Here is a 25,230-nt window from a genome sequence, read left to right on the forward strand (position 1 = left end):
TTGGCAGTTCAAATCCACCAGCTGCAACTTGGAAACCCTATGGGGCAGCTCTACTCTGTCCTATAGGGTCACTACTAGTCGGAATTGACTCAACAACACAGCGGATAGTACTAGAAAAATCTGGGTTGCTGGTCTTCTAAGAATTTTGCCTGTACATTAAACCTTGTCTTTCTTTGGCCTTCTTGGGTACTTTTGAGCAAAAATTTCCTCTTCCCTAGGATTGTCAGATATAGCAAATAAAAACATAGGACTCTGCTGTACTTAAAAAAAATACAATACACACATGAATTTCAGAGAAACAACGAATAGTTTTTGTAAATAAGTATGTCTCAAATATTGCAGGGGACATACACTAAAAAAATTATTCATCGTCCATCTGAAATCCGAATTGAACTGAGTTTCTTGTATTTTTCCTGGCAGCCCTAAAAACACCCAAAGTGAGACAAGAACCTTCCAGGTAATTAACTACAGCTGGTTAGAATGTGTTTTCTTACACCATTTACTGATGAAGATTAGTTAACTTAGGAGGGGCTCCAGACTTTGAATGTGAAGTTATTTTGAGGCTTGAAATTTTCTTATTACCACGCAAAAATCACAAGCATCTATGTTTTAAACTTTGGGACAAGCAGACAACTCAGAAATATGACCAGTCTTTAAAGCAAATTGACCACAGTCCAAGACTCTTGGTATCAGCTGAGTTCCCTTGGGATCCTGCGAGACCAGTTGCTCCATCAGGGAAATGTGGTCAAAGTTTAAACTGACAGTGAGCCTGAATCTCAAAACCTTTTGACGTTCATTCTGTTGTTAAATAACTTGGCTCCATATCAACCTAGAGTAATAATTTCCTTTGCCTGGAACATAATTTCAAACGTGAAAATAATCAGCTTGGAATTCAACAAAGAAGTCTACCCTTCTCATCCGGGTGAAAAGGAGCCCTGGTGGCATGGTGGCTAAGCGCTGGGCTGCTAACCAAAAGATCAGAAGTTTGAAACCCACCAGCCGCTCCAAGGGGAAAGATGTGGCAATCTGCTTTCATAAAGATTTACGGTCTTTCAGAGCAGAAATTCTCCATAGGGTTTTCAAGGCTATGTGGACTTTCAGAAGCAGATCACCAGACCTGTTGTCCAAGGTGCCTCTGCATGAGTTCGAACCACCAGCCTTCTGGCTAGTAGTCAAGAACTTAAGTGCTTGCACCACCCAGGTACTCAAGCGCAAATCGTTTTAACCACCAAAAAAAAAACCGCTGACATCCATTCAATTCCAACTCATAGTGACCCTAGGTCAGAATTCCCCATAGGATTTCCAGCACCGTAGACTTTAGGGGGAGGCCTGGTGGCACAGTGGTTAAGAGTTTGGCTGCTAACCAAAGTTGGCAGTGTAAATCCATCAGCCACTCCTTGGAAACCCTATGGGACGGTTCTGTGTCCTATAGGGTCACTATGAGTTGGAATCAACTCCATGGCAATGGATTTGAGTTTACTCTTTATGGAAGCAGACTGCTACATCTTTCTCCCGTGGGGCAACTGGTGGGTTTCAGATGCCCGATCTTTTGATTAGCAGCCAAGCGCTACCAGGACTCCTTTTGAACCATCTTTAAAAAAAAAAAAATGCCGTGGCATACATTCTGACCCATAGCAACCCAATGGTACAGAGTAGAACTACCCACAGGGTTTCAAGGAGTGGCTGGTGGATTCAAAGTGCTGACCTTTCAGTTAGCAGCCAAGCTCTTAACCACTGTGCCACCAGGGCTGTTGCTGTTGTTGTTAGGTGCTGTCAAGTTGGTTGCGACTCATAAAACCAAACCAAACCAGTTGCGGTCTAGTGGATTCCAACTCCTAGCAACCCCAAGAACAGAGTAGAACTGCTCCATAGAGTTTCCAAGGAGCTGCCGACCTTTTGGTTAGCAGAGGTAGCTCTTAACCACTAGCCACCAGGGTTTCCTCTCCTCCTCATAGTGACCCCAATTTATTTCAGGCAACAGGTAAACCCAAATGTCCTACTTTCCTCCTCCTTAACGAAATGCTACTGTTTTGCACCATTTTCTCCCCTGTATCACACCTGAAAAAAATCCAAATGAGAATCAGAGTGAGATTCCACAAGCTAGCTGAAGAAATCTCTTCTCTGGAGAGAAAGGTTTGGGCACTGCATTAGGGAAGCTATGCAATACTGTTCCCCCTCCCCACCCCTCAAACACAAATTTTCCTGTTTTACTGGTCATTTCACAACAATGCATGCAAGCTTTGCTGTGATTAGAGGGGAGAGTATGCTTATTACCCAAGGTCTCCACATGTTGGAGCAGGGTGAGACCAAGGGTGGTAAACCAAAGGAAATTTCCATCTGCTCTTCACTGCTGCACATTCTTACTCTATAGGAAAGTTAACTGTTATTAAGTAATAATGTTCAGCTGAAGTTGGTCACTCATAACAACAGACAGATGTATAATGTTTTATTTGGGTTAGCCAGCCCTCTTGCAAATAAAGGGCCTGAAATTAAACAGTCTTTACAAAAAATATCCAGCAAACGATATCTCCGACTATTCCAGGGCTCAGATTCTTTGCTATGGAAAATGGGAAATGAGTGTCCTGTGGAATCTAGGGTCTGTTTAAACCTGTCCTTGTAGAGTAGAGAACGGTTGATGTTCTATGGAACAAGAAAAAGAAGAAATATACATATACAAAAAAGAATCTGAATTGAGGAGTATAACTATGCAAACCACATTTGGAGACACGAAAGAATTCTTTATAGGGCTCTTGGAATTTGAAACAATAATGGAATGAAAACTCAGGAAAAAGGCACACTGGATCATTGGATGCTCACATGCAATCCAAAATGGGAGACTTGCCTTCAGTGGAATACATGATGATTTTCAGCATATTGTTGGGGCAACCAGAAGTCCTCTCCAAGCCAACCCTGACAGACTCTAGCCCCATCAGCCTTTGGAAAATTGAGTTCTTAATACTAGTTCTTTAACCACCGATTTTCGGGCAGCAACCTCGGAGATTCTGATGCAGTAGCTCAGGGCTGAGACCTGAGAATGTACATTTCTAATAAGCTCCCACCTGAAAGCAAAGATGTCACTTTGATGTCCGAGGTGGGCCTGACCCAAGCCATGACTTTTTCCATCACCTCATACACAGGCAAAAGTTGTACAATGAGGAAGAGTGATGGATGAATTTGAACTAAGGTGTTGGTAAAAATATTAACTATACCATGGGCTACCAAAGGAACAAAAAAATCAGTCTTAGAAAAAAACACAACTGGAATGCTCTTTAGAAGCAAGGGTGGCAAGACTTCAACTTACTTACTTTGGATATGTCATCAGGAAAGACCAATCGCTAGGAAAGGACATCATGTTTCATAAAGTAGAGGATCAGCGAAAACAAGGGAAACCCTCCATGAGAGGGACTGGCATAATAGCCACAACAATGGACTCAAACATACCAATGATTATGAAGGTGGTGCAGGACCGGGCAACATTTCATTCCTTTATACATAAGGTCACCCTAAGGAGGAGCCCACTCTATGGCGACTAATGACAATGGCAGCAATACCAACAAGCTTCCAAGTGACGCTGATGTTGCCAGTTGTGGGCCCACACTGTTCTATGCTGCCTTCAACAGACAGCCAGATGGATAGCTCACCTCAAGGCATTCATGGCAACAAAGAGAAAGGTTTGTCCATAAAATGGACTAAAATCACAAAAGCTTGCTTCCAGCCCTCCCCCGCCTCTGGCTCAGTCACTCTGGACAATTTTTGCTTCCCTTTTTCCCCAGATGTAAAGTGAGGGGTTCAGACCTCTACCACATTCCTCAAAGTGTCCCCAAATGCCAGATATACACTGAAACCTGTGACAGCTGGAACTCAGCGGGACTGCCTCGTTTTTCTAGGCCTCATAAGTTTTCCACTTTTGATGAGGTACAGTCTTACCACTTTTCTATAGCTTGTTTTAGTGGAAGATATTTGAGCTTTCCATCTCTGACAGGTTTCTGCCTTCCACAGGTTCTGGCTTTCACAGTTCTACTGTCTAGCGAAGCAGGTTTCTTTGCCGTAGGGCCTTTTCAGAGCCTGTAATAGACAAATGTGCAGTGTGACACTCCAAAAGGTGAGTCAGCAGAAGTATTTGGGGCTTCAGTAGGCAAAAAAAAACAAAAACAAAGCTTTCCAAAATTACAGTTGCTGTTGAATTGACTCTGACTCACGATGACCCATGTGTATCAGAATAGAACTGTGCTCCATAGGGTTTTCAACACCTGATTTTTTTTTTCTTTTTTTTTTTTGGAAGTAGCTTGCCAGGCCTTTCTTCTGGGGCACCACTGGGTGGACTTGAACCTCCAACCTTTCAGTTGGCAGCTGAGCATGTTAACTGCTTGTACCATCCAAGAACTCCATTCTAAAATTCCTTGACCACAAATCCCTTTCCTTGTGAAATGTCTCCACCACATTCTCAGGGAAAGGTTGAATGAGAGGACTGCTAAGGTCTTCCCAGACTTAGCCCTCTGGGCCCTAGAACCTAGGATCGTGCCACTGTCCTCCATTTCTCCAGCCAAAGCAACACCAAAAGCTACTCTGCGGTGATACCATCGTGGTTCAATGAGTTTTCTTTATGTGACCTTTCTGGCCCTGGGTTTGTCATTCTCCCAGAATAATTGGTCTGGCCACAATCTGCTGAAGGATTAGTTGGTTTGCTATCTGCATAAGCAGCTTATAAGAGATTGGTTGGTTTTCTATTCATTTTTACACAGCTTGGCTGGGGGGCCTGCCCAGTGACTGATAAAAACCCTAGCACGCCGAGGCTTAGGTTGGGCTTCCTGATGGAGGAGAGCCAGGAGTAAAGCCCGTCCTTTGGACATGGGGCCCTGTTTTGAGAACCTTCTAGAGGAGCTGTAACACAGGTCAAGGGCTGTTACACTGGCAGGTGACACCAATGACTGAGAGAAATGGTGGCAAGCACAGCAGAGAGGAATGTTTGCAGCGTGAGTAGCTGAACCCACAAGACTGGCAGTAGGCAATTCGCCCATGGAGTTGAGCTAGGCACCTCCAGACAGGAGGTCGCCAGTGGAGCTGAGTGCCTCATAAAGGGGAAGCAGCCACAATCAGGGCCTGTGCAGGTAGGCAGCCAAGCAGAGCAAGCGGCAGTGTGGGGGCTGAGCTGTCCTGCCTTTGGCATCAGCAGACGCTCTGGCTGGTTGTGCTGAGAGCTGTAACCTGAGAGGGCTGAAAGGAGGCCTATAGAGGATTGATTGGGCATACCCTGGCACTGGCCCAGGGTTGTCCTGAAGCTGCTGGTTGAGAGCTGAACCAGCAAGAACAGGGGGCCAGACCCAGCCAAGAAAAGCCACAGAGAGAGAGAAAGAAAACAGTCATGCTGCACCTGACCTGAGCTGACAACACACCTGCTGGGAGAGAGAGACACCTGCTCACACCTGGTGTGCCCACCCAGTGACATAGAAATGGACACTGGTAATTTGGGAAGGGTGAGCCCATCCCCTTTGAGAAATAAGTAGGTTCCTCTCCTACGATGCTAAGTGGGGTACTGGTAAAAGTGGAGGGGATAGCTTTGCCTTAAACCTGTTCTGTTGTTTTCTGTTTACCGCCTATAAATAATAACTGCTTTCAGTTGCTAACACTTTGTAAAGTGTATTTGTGTATGTGACCCAATCAGATTGGATAGTGGACACATCCTAACAGTCTCATGATCACTTGGGATTTAGAAGTACCTGTGTAAATGTACACGTACACGTACATGCACACAGTTCACCCATAATCCAAGGAAGAAACCTCCGAGCAATTTTCAATCAGTTGCATATCTCTCCCAGAAATTAGTTTTCCTCCAGGAAATTTTTTCCGGCTAATTGAAAACTCTGCCTGGTAGCTACCATATTTGTGTGTTTAACCCCTTTGACATTTTCTTCCTTCTCATCCCAAAGAATCCATTCCTTTGTTTGAACATAATGAGGCTGATTTCTTTATACAACCTAATTTATGTACTTCTTAATTTCCTACATATTTCTATACAACTCATTAAGTGGCAAATGTGTCAGACAATGGTTCTTAAAGTGTGGTCCCTGGACCATCATCATCTGTACCACCTGGGAACATACTAGAAATGCATGTTCTTGGGCCCCACCCCAGACCTACTGAATCAGAAGCCATTTGCATTTTATGAAGCCCCCCAGGTGAATCTGATACTCGCTGAAATTAGAAAACCACTGTTATTGAGATTAGAAGCATGGACTATGGATTCAGACAGACCTTGTTCTGCATCACAGTTTCCTCATCTGGGCTATGGGAACAATACCAGTATCTATTTCAGAATTTACGTGAGAAGTCAGATATCCATTTCCAGTTGCCATCCAGTTGATTCTGACTCATGGCAACCCTACGTGTGTCAGAGTAGAATTGTGCTACATAGGATTTTCAGTGGCTGATTTTTCAGAATTAGATGGCCAGTCTTTTCTTCCCAGGAACCTCTGGGTAGACTTGAACCTTCAAACTTTCAGTTAGCTGCAAGCACATTAACAATTTGCACCACCCAGTGTCTCCCAATTAGTATATATCACCCTATATAAGGCTTGGCTCAGGATAAGCAACTGTAACTATTAATCCTATAATAGATGTTAACACTTAGGGAGCAGGAACTTATTTTATGCTCCATCTCTTGTTGAGTTAATTTTGAGGACAGAGGTAGGACAGTAGTTAGATAGGAGCATGGCCATGGAGGCAGACAAATCTGGTTTGCTAACTACCTCCTTTATTTATTAGTTTTTCGAACGTGTGCTTTTTTGTTGTTGTTGTTGTTAGTTATCATCAAGTCAGCTCCAACTCAAGGCAACCTTATGTATAATAAAAGGAAACATTGCCTGTGCTATCTTCCTACTTGTTTGTGTGTTTGAGTCCATTGTTGAGGCTATTGTCTCAATTCCTCACTACTCCTCACTTACCAACTATCCCGTTATCATTGAGACACTCTTTCATTTTCACGGACTCTCCACCTTTCCAAACGTGGTGCTCTTTTCTAGTGATTGGTCTTTCCTGCTGATGTGTCCAAAGTAAGTGAGCTGAAGCCTCACCGTCCTCGCTTCTAAGGAACATTTCGGTTGTATTTCTTCTAAGACTTATTTGTTTGTCCTTTTAGAATTTCACAGTATATTCAGTGTTCTTCACCATCATTTGGATGTATATAGGTTATTTAATCTCTCTAACCTTAGTTTCTTCATTTAGAAAATGGAGAACATAATACTTCCTTCACAAAGTAAAAAGAAAGATTACATAAAATGTTTGTAATTGATATGAAAAGTTCCTTGACCCTTCCCAAATGAAAGCTATAAACTCTATGATGATAATGGCCCCAGGCCAGCTCAGTGTATCTGTGTCCTCATGGATCAAGAGGCCTCCAGGTCCTCAAACCAGGAGCTTATTCGTCCACAAAAGATTGGAGTGTTAGGATATGATGCCCTTATAAATTCCCCTGAAAAGTTGTCTTCTTTATGGTAAATAATTTAAATATTGGTTTTGAAGTAATTGTTGTTGCTGTTGTTGTTGTTGATAGGTGCTGTCAAGTCAGTTCCAACTCACAGTGATCCTGTGTACCATAGAACGAAACACTGCCTGGTTCTGCGCCATACTCACAATCATTGTTATGCTTGAGCCCATTGTTGCAGCCACCGTGTCAATCCATTTCATTTAGAGTCTTCCTCTTTTCTGCTGATCCTGTACTCTACCAAGCATGATGTCCTTCTCCAGGGGACTGATCCCTCCGGACAACACGTCCAAAGTATGTAAGATGCAGTCTTGCCTTCCTTGCATCTAGGGAGCATTCTGGTTGTACTTCTTCCAAGACGGATTTTCATTCTTTTGGCAGTCCGTGGTATACTCAGTATTCTTCACCAATACCATAATTCAAAGGCCTCAATTCTTCTTCAGTCTTCCTTACTCATTGTCCAGCTTTCACATGCATATGATGCGATTGAAAATACCATGGCTTGGGTGAGGTGTACCTTAGTCTTCAAGGTGACATCTTTGCTTTTCAACACTTTAAAGAGGTTTTTTGGTTTTGGGTTTGCAGCACATTTACCCAATGCAATGCGTCTTTTGATTTCTTGACTGCTGCTTCCATGGGTGTTGATTGTGGATTCAAGTAAAATGAAATCCTTGACAACTTCAATCTTCTCTCCGTTTATCATGATGTTGCTCATTGGTCCAGCTGTGAGGGTTGTTTTCTTTATGTTGAGGTGTAATCCATACTGAAGGCTGTGGTTTTTGATCTTCATTAGTAAATACTTCAAGTCCTCTTCACTTTCAGCAAGCAAGGTTGTGTTATCTGCATAGCACAGGTTTTTAATGAGTTTTCCTCCAGTCCTTACTTCATCATTTCTTCCTTTTGCTCTAGCTGCTCGACATTCAAGAACAAGTTTCAGAGTTTCTTCTGACATCCATTTTGCTCTTTTCTTTCTTTCCTGTCTTTTTAATGATTTCTTCCTTTCTTCATATAGTCCAGCTTCTAGGATTACTTGCTCAGCATAGAGACTGAATAAGTATGGTGAAAGGATACAACCCTGACACATACCTTTTTTTGACTTTAAACCACGCAGTACCCCTTGTTCTGTCTAAAAATTGTGTCTTGATCTATGTACAGATTTTTCGTGAGCACAATTAAATTGTTCTGGAATTCCCATTCTTTGCAATGTTATCTATAATTTGTTATGATCCACACAGTCAAATGCCTTTGCATAGTCAATAAAACACAGGTAAACAGCCTTCTGGCATTCTCTGCTTTCAGCCAGGCTCCATCTGACATCAGCAGTGATACTCCTGGTTCCCCATCCTCTTCTGAATCAGGCCTGAATTTCTGGCAGTTCCCTGTTGATGTAACACTGCAGTTGCTTTTGAATGATCTTCAGCAAAATTTTGTTTGTGTGTGCTATTTTAATGATATTGTTCAATAATTTCCTCATTTGATTGAATCACCTTTCTTGGGAATAGACATAAATATGGATCTCTTCCAGTTGGTTGGCCAGGTAGCTGTCTTCTGAATTTCTTGGCATAGACAACTGAGCACTTCCAGTACTGCATCCGTTTGTTGAAACAACTCAATTGGTATTCCATCAATTTCCGGAGCCTTGTTTTTCACCAATGCCTTCAGTGCAGCTTGGACTTCTTCCTTCAGTACCATTGGTTCCTGATCGTATGTTACCTCCTGCAATGCTTGAGAGTTGACCAATTCTTTTCGGTGTAGTGACTCTGTGTATTCCTTCCATCTTCTTTTGATGCTTCCTGAGTCGCTTAATATTTTCCCCATAGATCCTTCAGTATTGCAACTCTAGGCTTGAATTTTTTCCTCAGTTCTTTCAGCTTGAGAAACGCTGAGCGTGTTCTTCCCTTTTGGTTTTCTATCTCCAGCTTTTTGCACATGTCATTATAATACTTTACATTGTCTTCTCAAGCTGCCCTTTGAAACCTTCTGTTCAGCTCTTTTACTTCATCATTTCTTCCTTTTGCTCTAGCTGCTCGATGTCCAAGAGCAAGTTTCAGAGTTTCTTCTGACATCCATTTTGGTCTTTTCTTTCTTTCCTGTCTTTTTAATGATCTCTTGCTTTCTTCATGTATGATGTCCTTGATACCATTCCACAACTCGTCTGGTCTTTGGTCCTTAGTGTTCAACGTGTTAAATCTATTCTTGAGATGGTCTCTAAATTCAAGTGGGATATATTCAAGGTATACTTTCACTCTCATGGACTTGTTCTAATTTTCTTCAGTTTCAGCTTGAACTTGCTTATGAGCAATTGTTGCTGTGTTCCACAGTCAGCCCCTGGCCTTGTTCTGACTGATGATACTGAGCTTTCCATCGTCTCTTTCCACAGATGTAGTCAATTTGATATCTATGTATTCCATCTGGAGAGGTCCATGTATAGTCACCATTTATGTCGGTGAAAAAAGATGTTTGCAATGAAGAAGTCATTGGTCTTTCAGGATTCAATCATGTGATCTCTGGCATCATTTCTTACACCAAGGCCATATTTTCTAGCTATGGATCCTTCTTCTTTGTTTCCAAATTTCACATTCCAATCGCCAATAATTATCAATGCATCCTGATTGCATGCTGGATCAATTTCAGACTGCAGAAGCTGGTAAAAATCTTCTTCATCTTTGGCCTTAGTGGTTGGCGTGTAAATCTGAATAATACTTGTATTAACTGGTCTTCCTTGTAGGCATATGGACGGTGTTGTACTTCAGGACTGATCTTGAAATATTCTTTTTGATGATAAATGCAACAACATTCCTCCTCAATTTGTCATTCCCAACATAGTAGACCATATGATTGTCTGATTCAAAATGGCCCATACCAGTCCATTTCAGCTCACTAATGCCCAGGATGTTGATTTTTATGTGTTCCATTTCATTTTTGACAATTTCCAATTTTCTTAGATTCATACATCAGACAACTAGGTTCCAATTATTAATGGATGTTTGCAGCTGCTTCTTCTCATTTTGAGTCGTGCCATATCAGCAAATGAAGGTCCTGAAAGCTTGACTCCATCCACATCATTAAGGTAGACTCTACTTTGAGGAGGCAACTCTTCTCCAATTGTCTTTTGAGTGCCTTCTTTCATGGGGGGCTCAATTTCCGGCACTATATCAGACAATGTTTTGCTGCTATTCACAAGGTTTTCACTAGCTAATTCTTTTCAGAAGTAGACTGCCGGGCCTTTCTTCCTAGTCTGTCTTAGCCTGGAAGCTCATCTGAAAACTGTCTGCCATGGGTGACCCTGCTGGTATCTGAATACTGGTGGCATAGCTTCCAGTATCACAGCAACACACAAGCCCCCACAGTATGACAAACTGACAGACACATGGGGGTCGAAGTAATTTAATGGGAAGAAATATTCACCTTTTCTATGTTGTCCTTAGAAATCAGACAAATATTCTTTCTGTTAGATTCTTGTTAGGTTTGAGTTTCCTTCTCTATTTGGTGTTTAGTCATAGACCAACATTCGGAGTTTACATTGGGATATTTCAGGATTTCACGTTGTCTTTCCTTTAAGTGCACTACCTTGTAAGTCAGGCATATACTCCTACTCCTCACTTACTATCTGGCTATCCAACATTTCACATTTATGACAATAGTAAAAAATCTGCTACCTGATTATTTTGCACATTAACGATGTACATCTGGCAGTAATGAACACCGAGGGGTGACGCAAGAGTAACGCTGGCTCTAATGGTTAAAGTTATGTGTCAGCTTGGCTGGGCCATGATTCCCGGTGGTTTGGCAGTAATGATGTAATTTGGCCCTTATATAATGATGTACTTTGGCAGTTATGTAATGATGTAGTCATCTTCCATTTTGTAATCTGATGTGGTCATCCCGCGTTTTTGAGTAACACTGATTTTCACATAATGACCTAGTCTTTGGAATCTAACCATGTCAGTAAGTGAGGAGTGGGTGTAATCCTAAGATACAAACACACGTAGTAAGGACATTTCTGTTGTCAGGGTTACACTAGGTTTTGCTTCAATAACAAACAACTCCCAGAATTCAGTGGCTTACGGTAGCAAGAGCTCAGCTGTAGGTGTGGTTCAGCTGTGGTTTGGCACCAAATGTTTCCTTCCTTCCGTGCCCCAGAACAAGGAACAGCCCCAATCTGAGGTGAGGGCAAGAACGGTAGCAAAATGGTGTGATGGATGAGTCTTCTACTGTTCAGGTGTGGAATGAGTCACCACTGCTTACAGTCCATTGGCTAAATCTAGTCACATGGTCGCATCTGATGCCAAGGAGTAGAGGCCCAGTATAGGGCCAGGCCAGGGAACGGTCCCTAACGGATGGGCCCAAGAGAGAGGTGTGCCAAATACCTGGAAGCAGCATACAACCTATCACGACAGCCAACAATTACCCTGGTTCTACTACTAAGTTCCAAGTTTATATCTTCAAAACATAAGTCATTGAGGGACAGAAACCAGTTACTAGTTCTCATAGAGTCCATATTGGCTCATGATGGTCTCATGTATATCAGAGCAGAACCGTGCTCCATAGGGTTTTCAATGGCTGATTTTTCAGGAGTAGACCACCAGGCCTTTTTCTGAAGCACCTCTGGATAGAGTTGAACCTGCAACCTTTGGTTAGCAGCCAAGCACATTGACCATTTGCACCACCCAAAGACTTTGAAAGAGAGGAAACTAGGTTGCAAATGTGCTGTAATTTCAACTTATATGTCTCCTGAAATTCTTATGATGCTCATGGAGAAAAATGACCAATTCTGCAACCTCCAAGAAGCTGGCATTCCTTTTAGCCATTCTCAGTTCTTAATGGCCTAAGAGGAAAAACGGATGGATTGGCAGAAAAATCTTTTCCCCAGCAAACAAAAAACAAATGGACTAGGAGTGCCTTTGGAATCTGCTGAAAGTCAGCTTTGGCCACCTTGTTCTTTGTAGATGATCATGGCCATTTTGGAGGCCACCTAGACAAAGTCATCTGTGTCCTTGACTGGCATTGAAGAAGTCAGGAAAGGGATTCAGAACAGTTATACCAGCCATTGAGGCAAATACTACGCTGCTGTGAAGAGGAGGGAGGAACATGGCACAAAGCCAAAGCCTCGTGCATTGGTGTAGCCAGTCACAGGACCCAAAGAAAGGGTAGCTAAGTCTGACCAGTTTTATTTTCAATTATTTTTTAAACCTTCTGAGTTCAGTGAATTTCATGTACGTTCTTATCAAGCGTTTTCTCCTACTTAATATTTAAACTGAGAAGACTTGGTGGCAAAGTAGATAAAGCGCTCAGCTGCTAACCAAAATGTTGATGCTCTGAACCCACCAGCCGCTCTATGGGAGCAAGAGGTGGCAGTTTGCTTCTGTAAAGATTTACAGCCTTGGAAACCCTATGGGGACAGTTCTACTCTGTCCTATAGGGGTCGCTATGAGTTGGAATCGACTCAACAGCCATGGGTTTGGTTTGGTTTGGTTTGAACATTTAAATCTGTATATACTTAAATGGAAATTTATTCCAGGTATTTCTGATTCATAAACAAAGAAATCATTAAAAATTCTTTTTGGTCAGAAATATTTGACATCCAAGAAAACTTTTTAAGCAATTTTTCTTACAAATAGGAAGTTATCTCTTGCCAGAGTTTAAATCAAAATCCTCAAAATTTTAATTTGAGTCTGGAAATCCAAGGTTATGCTTTGACCTGGATTTTATTCTCCCATGCCACCCTTTTGAAGGTACGTGGGATGAGGTCACTCGGGATCTGGTTGAGAAACTTCAGGTTTGGGGGGGCCTGCTGCCTTCCCCTTCTCCCTGTAACCATTTTTTCGGCATGTCCGTATACTTTGCCCACCATCACACAAAGATCGAAGATTTCCCCAGAAAGGGCAAATCGAAAACTTCTTAAGTAGAGTTCTAAGTTTTCAGAAGGCCTCAGTTTTGTACCAAGCAGGAAAAAAGTCATTCTTAAACTGATTTTTCCCCCAACAAAGCATCCACTAGGCAGCATGAGGAAACCATGTTGAGACTTAGAAAAAAAGAGGTATCACACATACACACATACAAAAGTGATGGATGAGAATCTACTGTGTGAATAAAAGATTTCTCTGTACTTAATTTTGGCTTTTTTTTTTTTTTTTACTAGATTTACTTAATCTTTTATTAGATTCTTCATATGTTGCTGCTTTAGAAAAAGTTGATACTTAACCTTGGGCCACCGAGTAGCTGGTATTCATTTACAAGTTTGGTAGAAGTTAGACATTCCTGAAAATTGAGAAAGAGGTGTATCCATTGCCTACGTGCAATGGCGTTAGTTTAGAATGCTAAGAGACAGTGAGGGGATAAGGATCTTTAACAATGAGGGACAAGCTGTTGACTGAATTCAATCTGTATATCGTAGTGCAGCGCTTCACAAATTGTGTTCCTGGACCAGCAGTATCTGTAACTCTGGTAATCTGTTAGAAATGTAAATTCCTGGTCTTCACCCCAGACGTGATGGTTAAGATTGTGTGCCAACTTGGCTAGGCCATGATTCTCAGTGTCTTGGCAGTTGTATAATGTTGTGATCACTTCCCTGTTGAACACTGGTATGTGATCACTTCCATGATGGAATCTGCCGAGTGGTATCAGCAGGTACCACCACCTCAGCCTTCATCTCTTCACTCTCTGCCCCCTACTTCTTTCCTGCTCACCTTACCAAGGCTTTTGGCTTGTTCTGGATCCAGCAGCCCTCTCTCGCCCTCTGACCTCCGGTTATTGTGACTTGAGCTAGCAGCTTACCTGTCAATCTTGGGATTCGTCAATCTTCAGAGCCTGCAAGCAAGAGTCCTGCTCCCAAGCCTGCTGATCTCGGGTTCACCAGCACCTGCATCTACATGAGTTGGGAGAAATCTAGTGGTCTTGCCTGCTGATCTTGGGATTCGTTGACCTTCACAGCCTGTGAGTGGAAGCTCTGCTCTCCAACCTGCCGATGTAGTCCTCCATCTTCAGCAGCTGCATGAATTGAGAGAGGCCTCTATCCCAATCCACAGACTTGGGACGTTCTAGCCTCTACAATAGCGTGAGCTGTTTCCTTGATATAAATATCTCTCTATATGTATTTATACACTTTACCAGTTTTGCTTCTCTAGAGAACCTAGCCTAAGACACCAGACCTACTAAATCAGAAACTCTGAGCCTCCCAGGTGATTCTGATGCAGCTCAAGCTTGACATCTCTGCCATGGTAGATGGAGCCCTGGTTGCACAGTGGTTAAAAGTTTGGCTGCTAATCAAAAGACTGGCAGTTCAAATCCACCAGCTGCTCCTTGGAAACTCTGTGGTACAGTTCAATTCTGTCCTATATGGTTGCTATGAGTCAGAATCGACTCAACAGCAAGGGGTTTGGTTCAGTTGGCTGTGGTAGCTAAGAGCATAGGCACCTGTGTAGGTGCACTCCTGCCACTTACCAGCTGATGAGAAGTTGGGGGAGTCTTTTAACATCTCTGTGCCTCAGTTTTCTCATCTTTGGGATAATGATGGTATTTAACTCACAGGGTTTGTATGAAGGTTGTAATGGATTGAATGGTGTCCCCCCAAAATATGTATCAACTTGGTTGATCAGCTTGGTTAGGCCATGTGTGGTTGTCCTCCATTTTGTGGTTTTCCTATGTGTTATAAATCATAATCTCTGCCTATGGTTAAAAGGATTCGGATGGGATGTAACACTCTTGCTCAGGCCACATCTCTGCCCAGTGTAAAGGGATTTTCCCTGGGGTCTGGCCTGCACCACCTTTCATCTCTCAAGAGATAAAAGGAAGGGGAAGCAAACAGAGAGTTGGGGACCTCATACCACTAAAAAAGCAGCACCAGGAGCAGAGTGCGTCCTTTGGACCCGGGGTCCCTGCACCTGAGAAGCTCCTTGACCATGGGAAGATTGAGGACAAGGTCCTTCTTCCAGAGCCAACAGCGAGAGAAAGCCTTTCCCTGAAGCTGACGCCTTGAATTTGGACTTTGAGCCTACTTTACCACAAGGAAATAAATTTTTCTTTGTTAAAGCCATTCACTTGTGGTACTTCTGTTAACGGCAGCACTAGGTGACTAAGACAAAGGTTAATTGAGTTCACATATGGAAAGCTCTTAGAGCAGTGCCTGGCATTTTTATCTATTTGTCATCTTCGTTACTGTCATCATCATCATCATCATCATCATCATCATTATGTTATTTATCTCAGCCATTATTATTATTATTATTATCTGTATGCATCATTCCCATTTTGGACCACTTCTGACTCTATTCTTGCTTACTTTTTGCATGTATTTCTTCTAACTGGTCGCTAGCTTTCTGGTCATTTACGAGTAGACTTCTCTCCAACAGAACAGTGGATCCCAGTTCACTGTGGTTGGTTTCTTTGATCAACCATTTTTGCAAAAGCTTTTTTCTTTGATAGAATTATTTCTTCCATAAGGATGGTGGTGGGAACTCCCTTTCCATTTTCCCAATTCTCATTGTTTTGTTCCCTTCACTGGAGTTGTAGTTTTTCATATAGTTAAATAACTTCTTAAATGTGCCTTTTGTTCAGTTACGTTTCAAAAATAGATTTGTTTTCTCTCCTTTATCTCCAGAAAATAAATGCTATGTAGCATAAAGGAAACCCTGGTGGCGTAGCAGTTAAGTGCTACGGCTGCTAGCTAAAGGGTCAGCAGTTTGAATCTGGCAGGTGCTCCTTGGAAACTGTATGGGGCAGTTCTACTCTGTCCTATAGGGTCACTATGACTCGGAATCGACTCTATGGCACTGGGTTTTTTTTTTTTTTTTTTTTTTGGTATGTAGCATAAACTCTTATGCTTCATGGTATATACCTTTCATTGGCTTGAAGTAGGAAAGGGCCAGATTGACCTCTCTCTTCAATAGTGACAAGTACCTCAGATCAGTATCTCCGTTCTAAGGATTACAATGTCAACCAACAAGTCGGGGCAACACAATGAAAACTGGAGAAATAAATACTATTTCCAGAGACTAAAGAAAACTACTAATGGCTTTATTTATGGAGTTGTTGTTGTGTGCCATTGAGTTGATTCCAACTCATAGCAATCCTACAGGACGGATTAGAACTGCCCCCATAGGGTTTCGTAGGCAGATCACCAGGTCTCTTTTGCGGAGCTGCTGGTGGATGTAAACTGCTGACCTTTCAGTTAGCAGCTGAGAGCTTAACCATTGCACTACCAGGGCTACTTTTATTTATGGGGTTAAACCAAAAACCAAACCTACAGCCATCAAGTCAATTCCTACTCACAGTGACCCTATAGGACAGAACAGAACTCCCACATAGGGTTTCCAAGGAGTGGCTGGTGGATTCAAACTGCCGACCTTTTTGGTTAGCAGCTGAGTTCTTAAGCACTGTGCCACCAAGGCTGCATTTATGGTGGTAGGATAGTGTAATTAGAAGAGAATAGTCTTTTATCATTCTGCGCATCCTTAACTTTTGGGAAACTGTTATTGTTCCTTAACATTTTAGAAGTTAAGCTAGGTGGGTTGTAGACTCACTAAGGAAAAAAACAATCTAAGGCAGTATGTGAAATTATATAAGTGTGTGTGTCAACAATAAATTTCATGAAAGAAGGCTGTTGAGGAATAAAATCCTATGAATTCAGAGCATAGAATGAAGCACAAATAATAAAGCACATGAGAAAGATTGATGGGTCTGAGTAGGGCAATGACAGGGAAGTCACTGGGCAAATATCCTAGGAGCACACTGGGAGAATCCAGTCTCCAGGTGACCATATGGGCTGATGAGCAGGAGCACTTTATCTAGTAAAGAGTAGTTACTGTAGATCATTGGTGGATCAGAAAGAAGTGTGAAGAGTGTTGTTACAGATTGAATTGTGTCTCCCAAAAGACAAGCTGAATCCCTAACCCCAGTACCTGTGAACATGACCATGTTTGGAAAGAGAGTCTTTAAAAATGTTATCAGTTAAAAACAGGTCATACCAGAGTAGGGTGGGTCCTAATCCCATCTGAGCGGCGTTCTGTAAAAGAGAAGAACAAGCCCAGAGAGACAGAGATTGCCATGTGATCTAGAGCCAAGGAATGCCTGGGCCAGCCACAAGTCACGAAAGACAAGAAAGGACCCTCTTGTAGAGCCTCCAAGGGGAGCATGGCCCTGCTGACACGCTGAATTTGGACTCCTGGCCAGAATTAAGAGACGATACATTTCTGTTCCTAGAGGCCACCCAAAGCATGGTAGTTACAGCCACCCTCGGAAACCAATATTACGTGTGGGCAAGAGGGAGATAAAAATGTGTGTGTGTGTAAAAAAAAAAAAAACTTAAGGAGAAGTATTTCAGAAAAGGAGGATGCAAAAGAACCTCTTGAATTTACCGCAGCTTGCCTTACACCTTTGAGGCTTCAGGGGGAATTTTGTGGTGTGCTGACAAGAACACTAGCTGTCAAAGACTTTGGATCTCTTTCTTCCTGCCACCTACCAGCTATGTGATGAGGACAAGTCACTCCCAACTCGACCTTCTCTTCTGAAAGATGTGTGTCAATTGAGATAGTTTTGACAGTCCTTTGAACTCTGACATTCTGTGACGCAACATTAATGGATTTCCACAGGCAGTAAAAATATTCTGAACTCTTCCCTTCCAGTTGCCACTGTTTACTTCCTCTGCACTTCCCCTTCCTGCCTCCCTGTTTGCTGGTCTGCTCACAGGGAGCCTCAATGGGGGCGGGGTAACCCACCCTTCCCAGCCGGCCTTACGATTGAGCTCCTCAGAAAGCTATAGTGGGGACTCTCGTTGGGGGTTCAGTTTAATTGTTAAAATATTTCTTGAGCCTTTATTCTGTGCACCACGCTGGATTGCCAGAGACTGGAAGGTCAATGCCACCATCTTAGCCCTCAGAGGGATGGTTCAGGGCTAGCTTCATTGAGGTGCTCTCGCTAAACAGTTACAAACACCATGTGTCCCTCTTTCTTTCAGGCAGTAGCGGAACCCCATGGTAGCCAGGTGGGTGAAGGGAAGCGAGGACGTTCCACCTGCCTTAAGGAAGACACCTTCTGACCTGCTGAGTGCCGGACCAGGTAGTAAAAGACCCTGAGGGCATAGGGCACTGAGAGGGAGGGGAGGACGGAGAAGGCCAGCAGCACCTTTGAGTCACCAGCTATTCTGTTTTTCACAGAGAGATATTGAACCCAAGAACCAAAAAGCCCTACATCTCGTTCCCTCCTGTATAATCACCAAATCCCAAGGGGAGGTGCTACTGTTGTCATCAACCCCCACGCTAACCCGTTAAAACCAGTTGTCTTCGAGTTGATTCTGACTCATGGCAAGCCCAGGTGTGTCAGAGTAGAACTGTGCCCCATAGGGTTTTCAAATGGCTGATTTTTCAGTAGATCACCAGGCTTTTCTTCCAAGGTGCCTCTGGCTAGATTCAGACCTCCAACCTTTCGGTTAGCAGCCAAGTGCGTTAGCCGTCTGCACCCCTCCCCACAAAAAAAAAAAAAACCCTGTTGCCATCCAGTTGATTCTGACTCATAGCAACCCCATAGGACAGAGTGTCCAAGTGTAATCTTTACAGAAGCAGAATGCCACATCTTTCTCCCACAGAGCGGCTGGTAGGTTCAAACCAGCAGCCTTTCAGTTAGCAGCCCAGTACTTTAACCACTACACCACCAGGAGCTTTCGGCAGAGAGAGAAAAGGACCCAGCCTGGCCCGTTGCCCCTTTGAATGAGAGGTTGAAACAGGAGCTTCATGGCACTGCCTTCATGTAAACAAGGCCAAGTTTTCCAGAGCCTGGTGGAAGGCTGAGCTTGGGGCTTTGCTTATGCCCACAGGGCATTTGGATGTCACTCAGACTCAAAAACTCCAGCCTCTGTTTTTATTTCAGTGGATTGAATGGCATGCACTTCCCCCAGAAGTTTCCTTTTAAAAAATTTTTTTAAAAAGGCATGCAGTTACTTGCGCCTAAGCCACATCTGTCTTTGGCAGGGCCAGTGTTCCAAGCTTGTTGGTGCGTTAGCCAGTACGGTGTTTTGTTTCCAAACTTGCATTACAGTCGCTTTCCTCTTGGCTACTGAGAAGTGTGCTGAGGGTATAATAAAGCCCACGTTCATCAATTATATCCTGTATTTTTCTTCTAAATTGACCCCACCATAAGCGGACTGGGCTTCTCCAAGTCAAAGAAATCCTGAATAACTTATGGCCCCCTTTGCAACGAAAATACAAAGTGGCTTTCCTTTCCAAGAGGGGGAAAAAAATCATTTCAAGGGGGCATTTGGTAAATGACACACTTGGAATAATGTAACAGGAAAATGAAAATGCCCGGCTGGTCCGCCGCATCCTGCACAGGTGTTCGTCCCTGACGTCTCCCGCTTCAGTTTCCTTTGTATCTCAACAGGGGATTACCCAGGGGGTCAGTTTCAAAACTTCTACAGGGATAATGCCGCTCTAACAGAAAAGTTGATTGTATGAATCACAGACCACTGGATACCAGTTCCTTTTTTTAAAGGGAGAATTGCTTTCATCCTTAAAATACCAACGAAGTGGGAAAATAAAAACATGTCAACCAGGTAGAGTTACCCCGTAATCACTCGCATTATCTTTTTAAGGACTGTAAGAGCGATTCAGCTAAGTCATCAGGCAGGTACTCTCAGATGCTTTGTCGCCCACAGCCAGGTTGTTCCTGTCTGTTAACACAAGGCAGAGCATTCCCTGAGGCTGAGCGTGGGAGTCAGCGCCTCTCTGGGTAGGTCTTTCCGTGACAGTGGTAGATATTTTTCACTTATTTACTTTTTCATTTGCTCTTTAAAATCAATTCCTCATGTTGGCTCTACTTAGCTCTACGGAAGCAAGGCAGAATCGTTGTGCCTAAATTGTCATACCTAAAATGATATATGGAAACCATGGTGGCGTAGTGGTTAAGTGCTGCTAACCAAAAGATTGGCAGTTTGAATCCACCAGGCACTCCTTGGAAACTCTCTGGGGCAGTCCTACTCTGTCCTATAGGGTCACTATGAGCCGGAATTGACTGGACAGCAGTCGGTTTGGTTTGGGGTTTAAAATGATACACTGGTAGCAGTTTTCTAAGAATAACTAGTATATCGATAAAGTCATCCATAAACCTTAATGATTCACTATCCATTTGTTTTTGATAAATCACTGTTTTGGTTTTGTTTTGTTTTTTTCTGATGTCATGGAGAATTAGGAGAGGTCCTGGATTCTAAATTATTCATTGGATTTGGGAGGGGAGGGAATTGCTATTACAGAGGAGGTCATGTGAATTGATAGATTTAATTTATTTTATTTATATTATTTGAGTTTTTAAAATTTGTATTAATATTGTCCATGGCTATATCAAGAATTATGGGAGGTAGATTTGGGTTGTATCAGTACTGGCCTTCTGTGTAGTTCAATTGTTTTCTAATTTTCTCTAATGGGAAATCATGATAGGTGTATGAATAAAAGTACAAGTTTATACTACTCTAAGCTATGTGCGGAAACCCTGGTGGCATAGTGGTTAAGTGCTAAGGCTGCTAACCAAAGGATTGGCAGTTTGAATCCGCCAGGTGCTCTTTGGAAACTCTATGGGGCAGTTCTACTCCGTCCTATAGGGTCGCTGTGAGTCGGAATTGACTCGACGGCACCGGGTTGGGTTTGGTTTGGTAAGCTACGTGCACGAGAGCAGCTTATCACAGCAAGAAGCATAGTATTGTTTTTGACGCACTTTGCTGCTTTGCTGACACTTTCTATTCCTTATCTCATTTACATTTGTGATGACGAAATCCGGAGAAGTAGGTTCTGTTCCTATTTTATAGATCAGGGAGGTGTCTTAGTTACCTAGTGCTGCAAACTATAACAAAAATACCATAAATGGGTGGCTTTAACGAACAGAAATTTATTCCCTCACAGTCCAGGGGGCTAGAAGTCCAAATCCAGAGTGCCCACAAGAGGGGGAAGGCTTTTTCTCTCTGTCAACTCTGGGGCCAAAACCTTGTCTCTTCAGCTTCTGCTTCCTGGTTCCTTGGAGATCTCCACGTGTCTTGGCATCTATTTTATCCCATCTCTCTCTCTTCTCTGCTTACTTGTTTAATCTCTTTTTATATCTCAGATGACATTGACTCAAGATACACCCTGCCCTAATCCTTCTTCATTAACATAACAAAGACAATCCATTCCCAAATGGGATTATAACCACAGGCATAGAGGTTAGGATTTACAACACAGATTTTTGGGAAACATAATTCTATCCAGAACAGAAGGTGAGATACATAGAGGTTAAATAGCTCACCCGGGGTCCCCCAGCTAGTAAATTGCCAATCAGCATTCAAACCTTGGTCTGCTTTTCTCCAACATCTACCAGTCGCTGTTGTATCAGAATCAACTCATGATGACCACATGTGTGTCAGAGTAGAACTGTGCTCCACGGGGTTTTTAAGGGATGATTTTTCAAAGACGATTGCCAGGCCTTTCTTCCAAGGTGCCTCAAACCTCCAGCCTTTCAGTTAGCAGCTGAGCATATTAACCACTCACACCTCCTAGTGACTCCAACATCTACACTCCCTTACTCCACCCTATTGCCAACCTCAAGCACAAATCATTTACATTCAGAATTCTGTGACTTCTGTCTCTTCTTTTTCTTAAAGGTCTACATATATATTCATACTTATTTCACACCGACTATTCTATTGCTATTTTCTAGACATTCACCAACATTGGACCCTAATGAAACGCCTTTGTTTGTCCTTTTCTTAGGTGGTCCCAAGAGCGTGGCCATGGACACCATTCACATTAACATGTCCAGTGCTCCCCTGGTGAAGCATGCTGCTGGAGCTGAACTCAAGACCAACAGACCCCGAGTCATGTCCAAAAGTGGACACAGCAATGTGAGAATCGACAAAGTGGATGGCATATACCTGCTGTATCTTCAGGACTTGTGGACCACTGTTATCGACATGAAGTGGAGATACAAACTCACTCTGTTTGCAGCCACTTTCGTGATGACCTGGTTCCTCTTTGGGGTGATCTACTATGCCATTGCATTTATTCACGGGGACTTGGAGCCAAGTGTGCACACTTCCAATCACACTCCCTGCATCATGAAAGTGGACTCTTTAACAGGGGCATTCCTCTTTTCCCTGGAGTCTCAGACAACCATTGGCTACGGAGTCCGCTCCATCACTGAGGAATGCCCGCACGCCATTTTCCTGCTGGTTGCTCAGCTGGTCATCACGACCTTGATTGAGATTTTCATCACCGGCACCTTTCTGGCCAAAATTGCAAGACCCAAAAAGCGAGCTGAGACCATCAAGTTCAGCCACTGTGCCGTCATCACCAAGCAGAATGGGAAGCTCTGCTTGGTGATCCAGGTGGCCAACATGAGGAAGAGTCTCCTGATCCAGTGCCAGCTCTCTGGCAAGCTCCTGCAGACGCACGTCACCAAGGAGGGGGAGCGGATCCTTCTCAACCAAGCCACCGTCAAGTTCCACGTGGACTCCTCCTCTGAGAGCCCCTTCCTCATTTTACCCATGACGTTCTACCATGTGCTGGATGAGACAAGCCCCCTGAGAGACCTCACACCCCAAAACCTGAAAGAGAAGGAGTTTGAACTGGTGGTTCTCCTCAATGCCACCGTAGAATCCACCAGTGCGGTCTGCCAGAGCCGGACATCGTACATCCCAGAGGAGATCTACTGGGGTTTTGAGTTTGTGCCTGTCGTTTCTCTCTCCAAAAATGGAAAATATGTGGCTGATTTCAGTCAGTTCGAACAGATCCGGAAGAGCCCAGACTGTACCTTCTACTGTGCGGATTCAGAGAAGCAGAAACTTGAGGAAAAGTACAGGCAGGAAGATCAGAGAGAAAGAGAACTGAGGACACTTTTGCTACAACAGAGCAATGTCTGATCTCAGTGGTGCCATCTTGGTTTGACTCTGTGAGCTTTCTCCCAGTCAGAACTCCCTTCAAACACAAAGGAAAAATGTCAATGTGTGAACACACTCTAAAAAACTGCACAGACGTATGAAATCAATCTTGTCCTTTGATCTGGTGCCCAAAAAAAGCCTTTCCATGTTTTGTTTTTTTTTTCTTTTTGGGCGGGGGGTGGGGGAGCTCCTTAAATGCTTAAAGTGAATGCTCAAAAATTCAAATTTCTGATAATGGGGCTGCGTTTAGAAAAACTTGGTGTCGGGCAGTTGAAATAATGTCTTGCTGGATGGACAGACCTTAAGCAAAGCCAATACTGAAAGGAAATACATTCCTACTCAAGAACATTAGCTATAGTATAAGGTCTTTATTTAATCCCAAGATCAAAGACACTATGGCCAAAGGTTGAAATGTGGTTCAGTATTCACTTATACCATTGCTTTAGAACCTATTTTTAAATAGAGAAAATGTACATTTGGTAATGCTTAAAAAAGGTGGAGAGGGGACTCATACGCACAGAAAATAATAATTGAATTTTTACTATTCTTCAGTGGGCTGAATTGTACAAAGTGAAGTGGATCAAATCAGGAATTAATAATTCTGAAAACAATACAAATGGAGCTATGTTTTTGTTCATACTAATTTTTTTCTTAATTGACGTGTACTAACTAACCCAGTTGCCATCAAGTGGATTATGACTCATGGTGACCCCATGCATTTCAGAGTAGAACTGTGCTCCATAAGTTGTCCAGTGGCTGATTTTCCCCAAAACAGATTGCTAGGCCTTTCTTCCCCTAGGTGGACTCAAGCCACCAGCCTTTTGGTTAGCACCCGAGTACATTAACCGTCTGCGCCACCCGGGGAATCCTGAAATGTACTAGCCCCTTTCTATTCTAAATGTGCTTCACAGACCAGCAACATCAGCAGCATCTGGGAGCTTGTTAAAGACACAGAACCTCAGCCCCAACCAGACCTACCGAATCAGAGTCTGTGTCTTAATAAGATCCTCAGGTGATTCGCGTGCACATCGAAGTACAAGAAGTTCCGCTCTGGACAGTATTTTCAACGCCACTTTCTGAAGCCACTTGGAAGCCTGACTCGGTGGGTGCCATGTCCTAAGGGGCCTCCAGAGCTGACCTTCCCTCTTCAGTTCATTATTATGCGCCAATATTATCTTCTTCATTCACTGCCTATTAAAATGCCTTGTCCACAAAGGAACTGTGTAGAATTATTTACTGACATTCCAAGAGCAAAATACTACTCTTGAGAATAATGGTTATCTCTGTCATGCTAAATGCATGGCTTGTTGATTACATTTGACACAAAGGAAAAATGAATGTGTGTAACAACAAAAGACAGATGCTCAGATGGTAAAGTTTATAAGGTTGCAGTCGGGCAGTGAAGAAGAAGAGGAGCTGAGAGCAAGAAACTCATAAACAAGATGACTCCTCGAAGCATGAAAAAATTTTGATAATCTGATAAGATGTAAACAATATGCTCAGGATGTAAATACCTCTTAACCGACTGTATTACAGAGGTAACACCTTGCCCCCAGCTGAATTTGAGAGTCTGGTGGCCTCATTTTGGGGGCAGAGAATAAATGGGCTGGGATTGGCGAAATATGCCAAAGGTGAATATTCATTTAATACAAAATGAGGCTGATTTGCATATTCACTCAAGGGGATTGTGCCAGTAAATGTGCATACGTACACAGACATATACAAGCCCACATATACTCACACACATAGATACACATTCACACTACTCACACACACGCTCACACACACATACACTAAAACACACATTCATACCATTCACACGCACACACACGTCCCGGCTTGTCAAGAGCGATTGTGG

The 25,230-nt window shown here is 43.0% G+C and overlaps 1 protein-coding gene across 2 annotated transcripts in view; it reads left to right on the top strand.

Moving 5' to 3' along the window:
• KCNJ15 (potassium inwardly rectifying channel subfamily J member 15) overlaps nt 1-24,436 on the top strand; it is a 64,050-nt gene extending 39,614 nt beyond the window's left edge. The window contains exons 2-3 of one of the 2 annotated variants that reach the window (XM_064279455.1): nt 18,435-18,535; nt 22,207-24,436. In XM_064279455.1, the coding sequence (XP_064135525.1) occupies nt 18,451-18,535; nt 22,207-23,354 (1,233 nt within the window). In that variant the 5' untranslated portion in view covers nt 18,435-18,450 and the 3' untranslated portion in view covers nt 23,355-24,436. Of the gene's footprint in view, nt 1-18,246; nt 18,536-22,206 lie in introns of those variants that run through there. The other variant, XM_023559179.2, reaches the window with a different exon arrangement.
• The last annotated feature ends 794 nt before the right edge of the window (nt 24,437-25,230 follow it).

This window comes from Loxodonta africana, chromosome 2 (assembly GCF_030014295.1).
Source record: "Loxodonta africana isolate mLoxAfr1 chromosome 2, mLoxAfr1.hap2, whole genome shotgun sequence".
Lineage (NCBI taxonomy): Eukaryota > Metazoa > Chordata > Mammalia > Proboscidea > Elephantidae > Loxodonta > Loxodonta africana.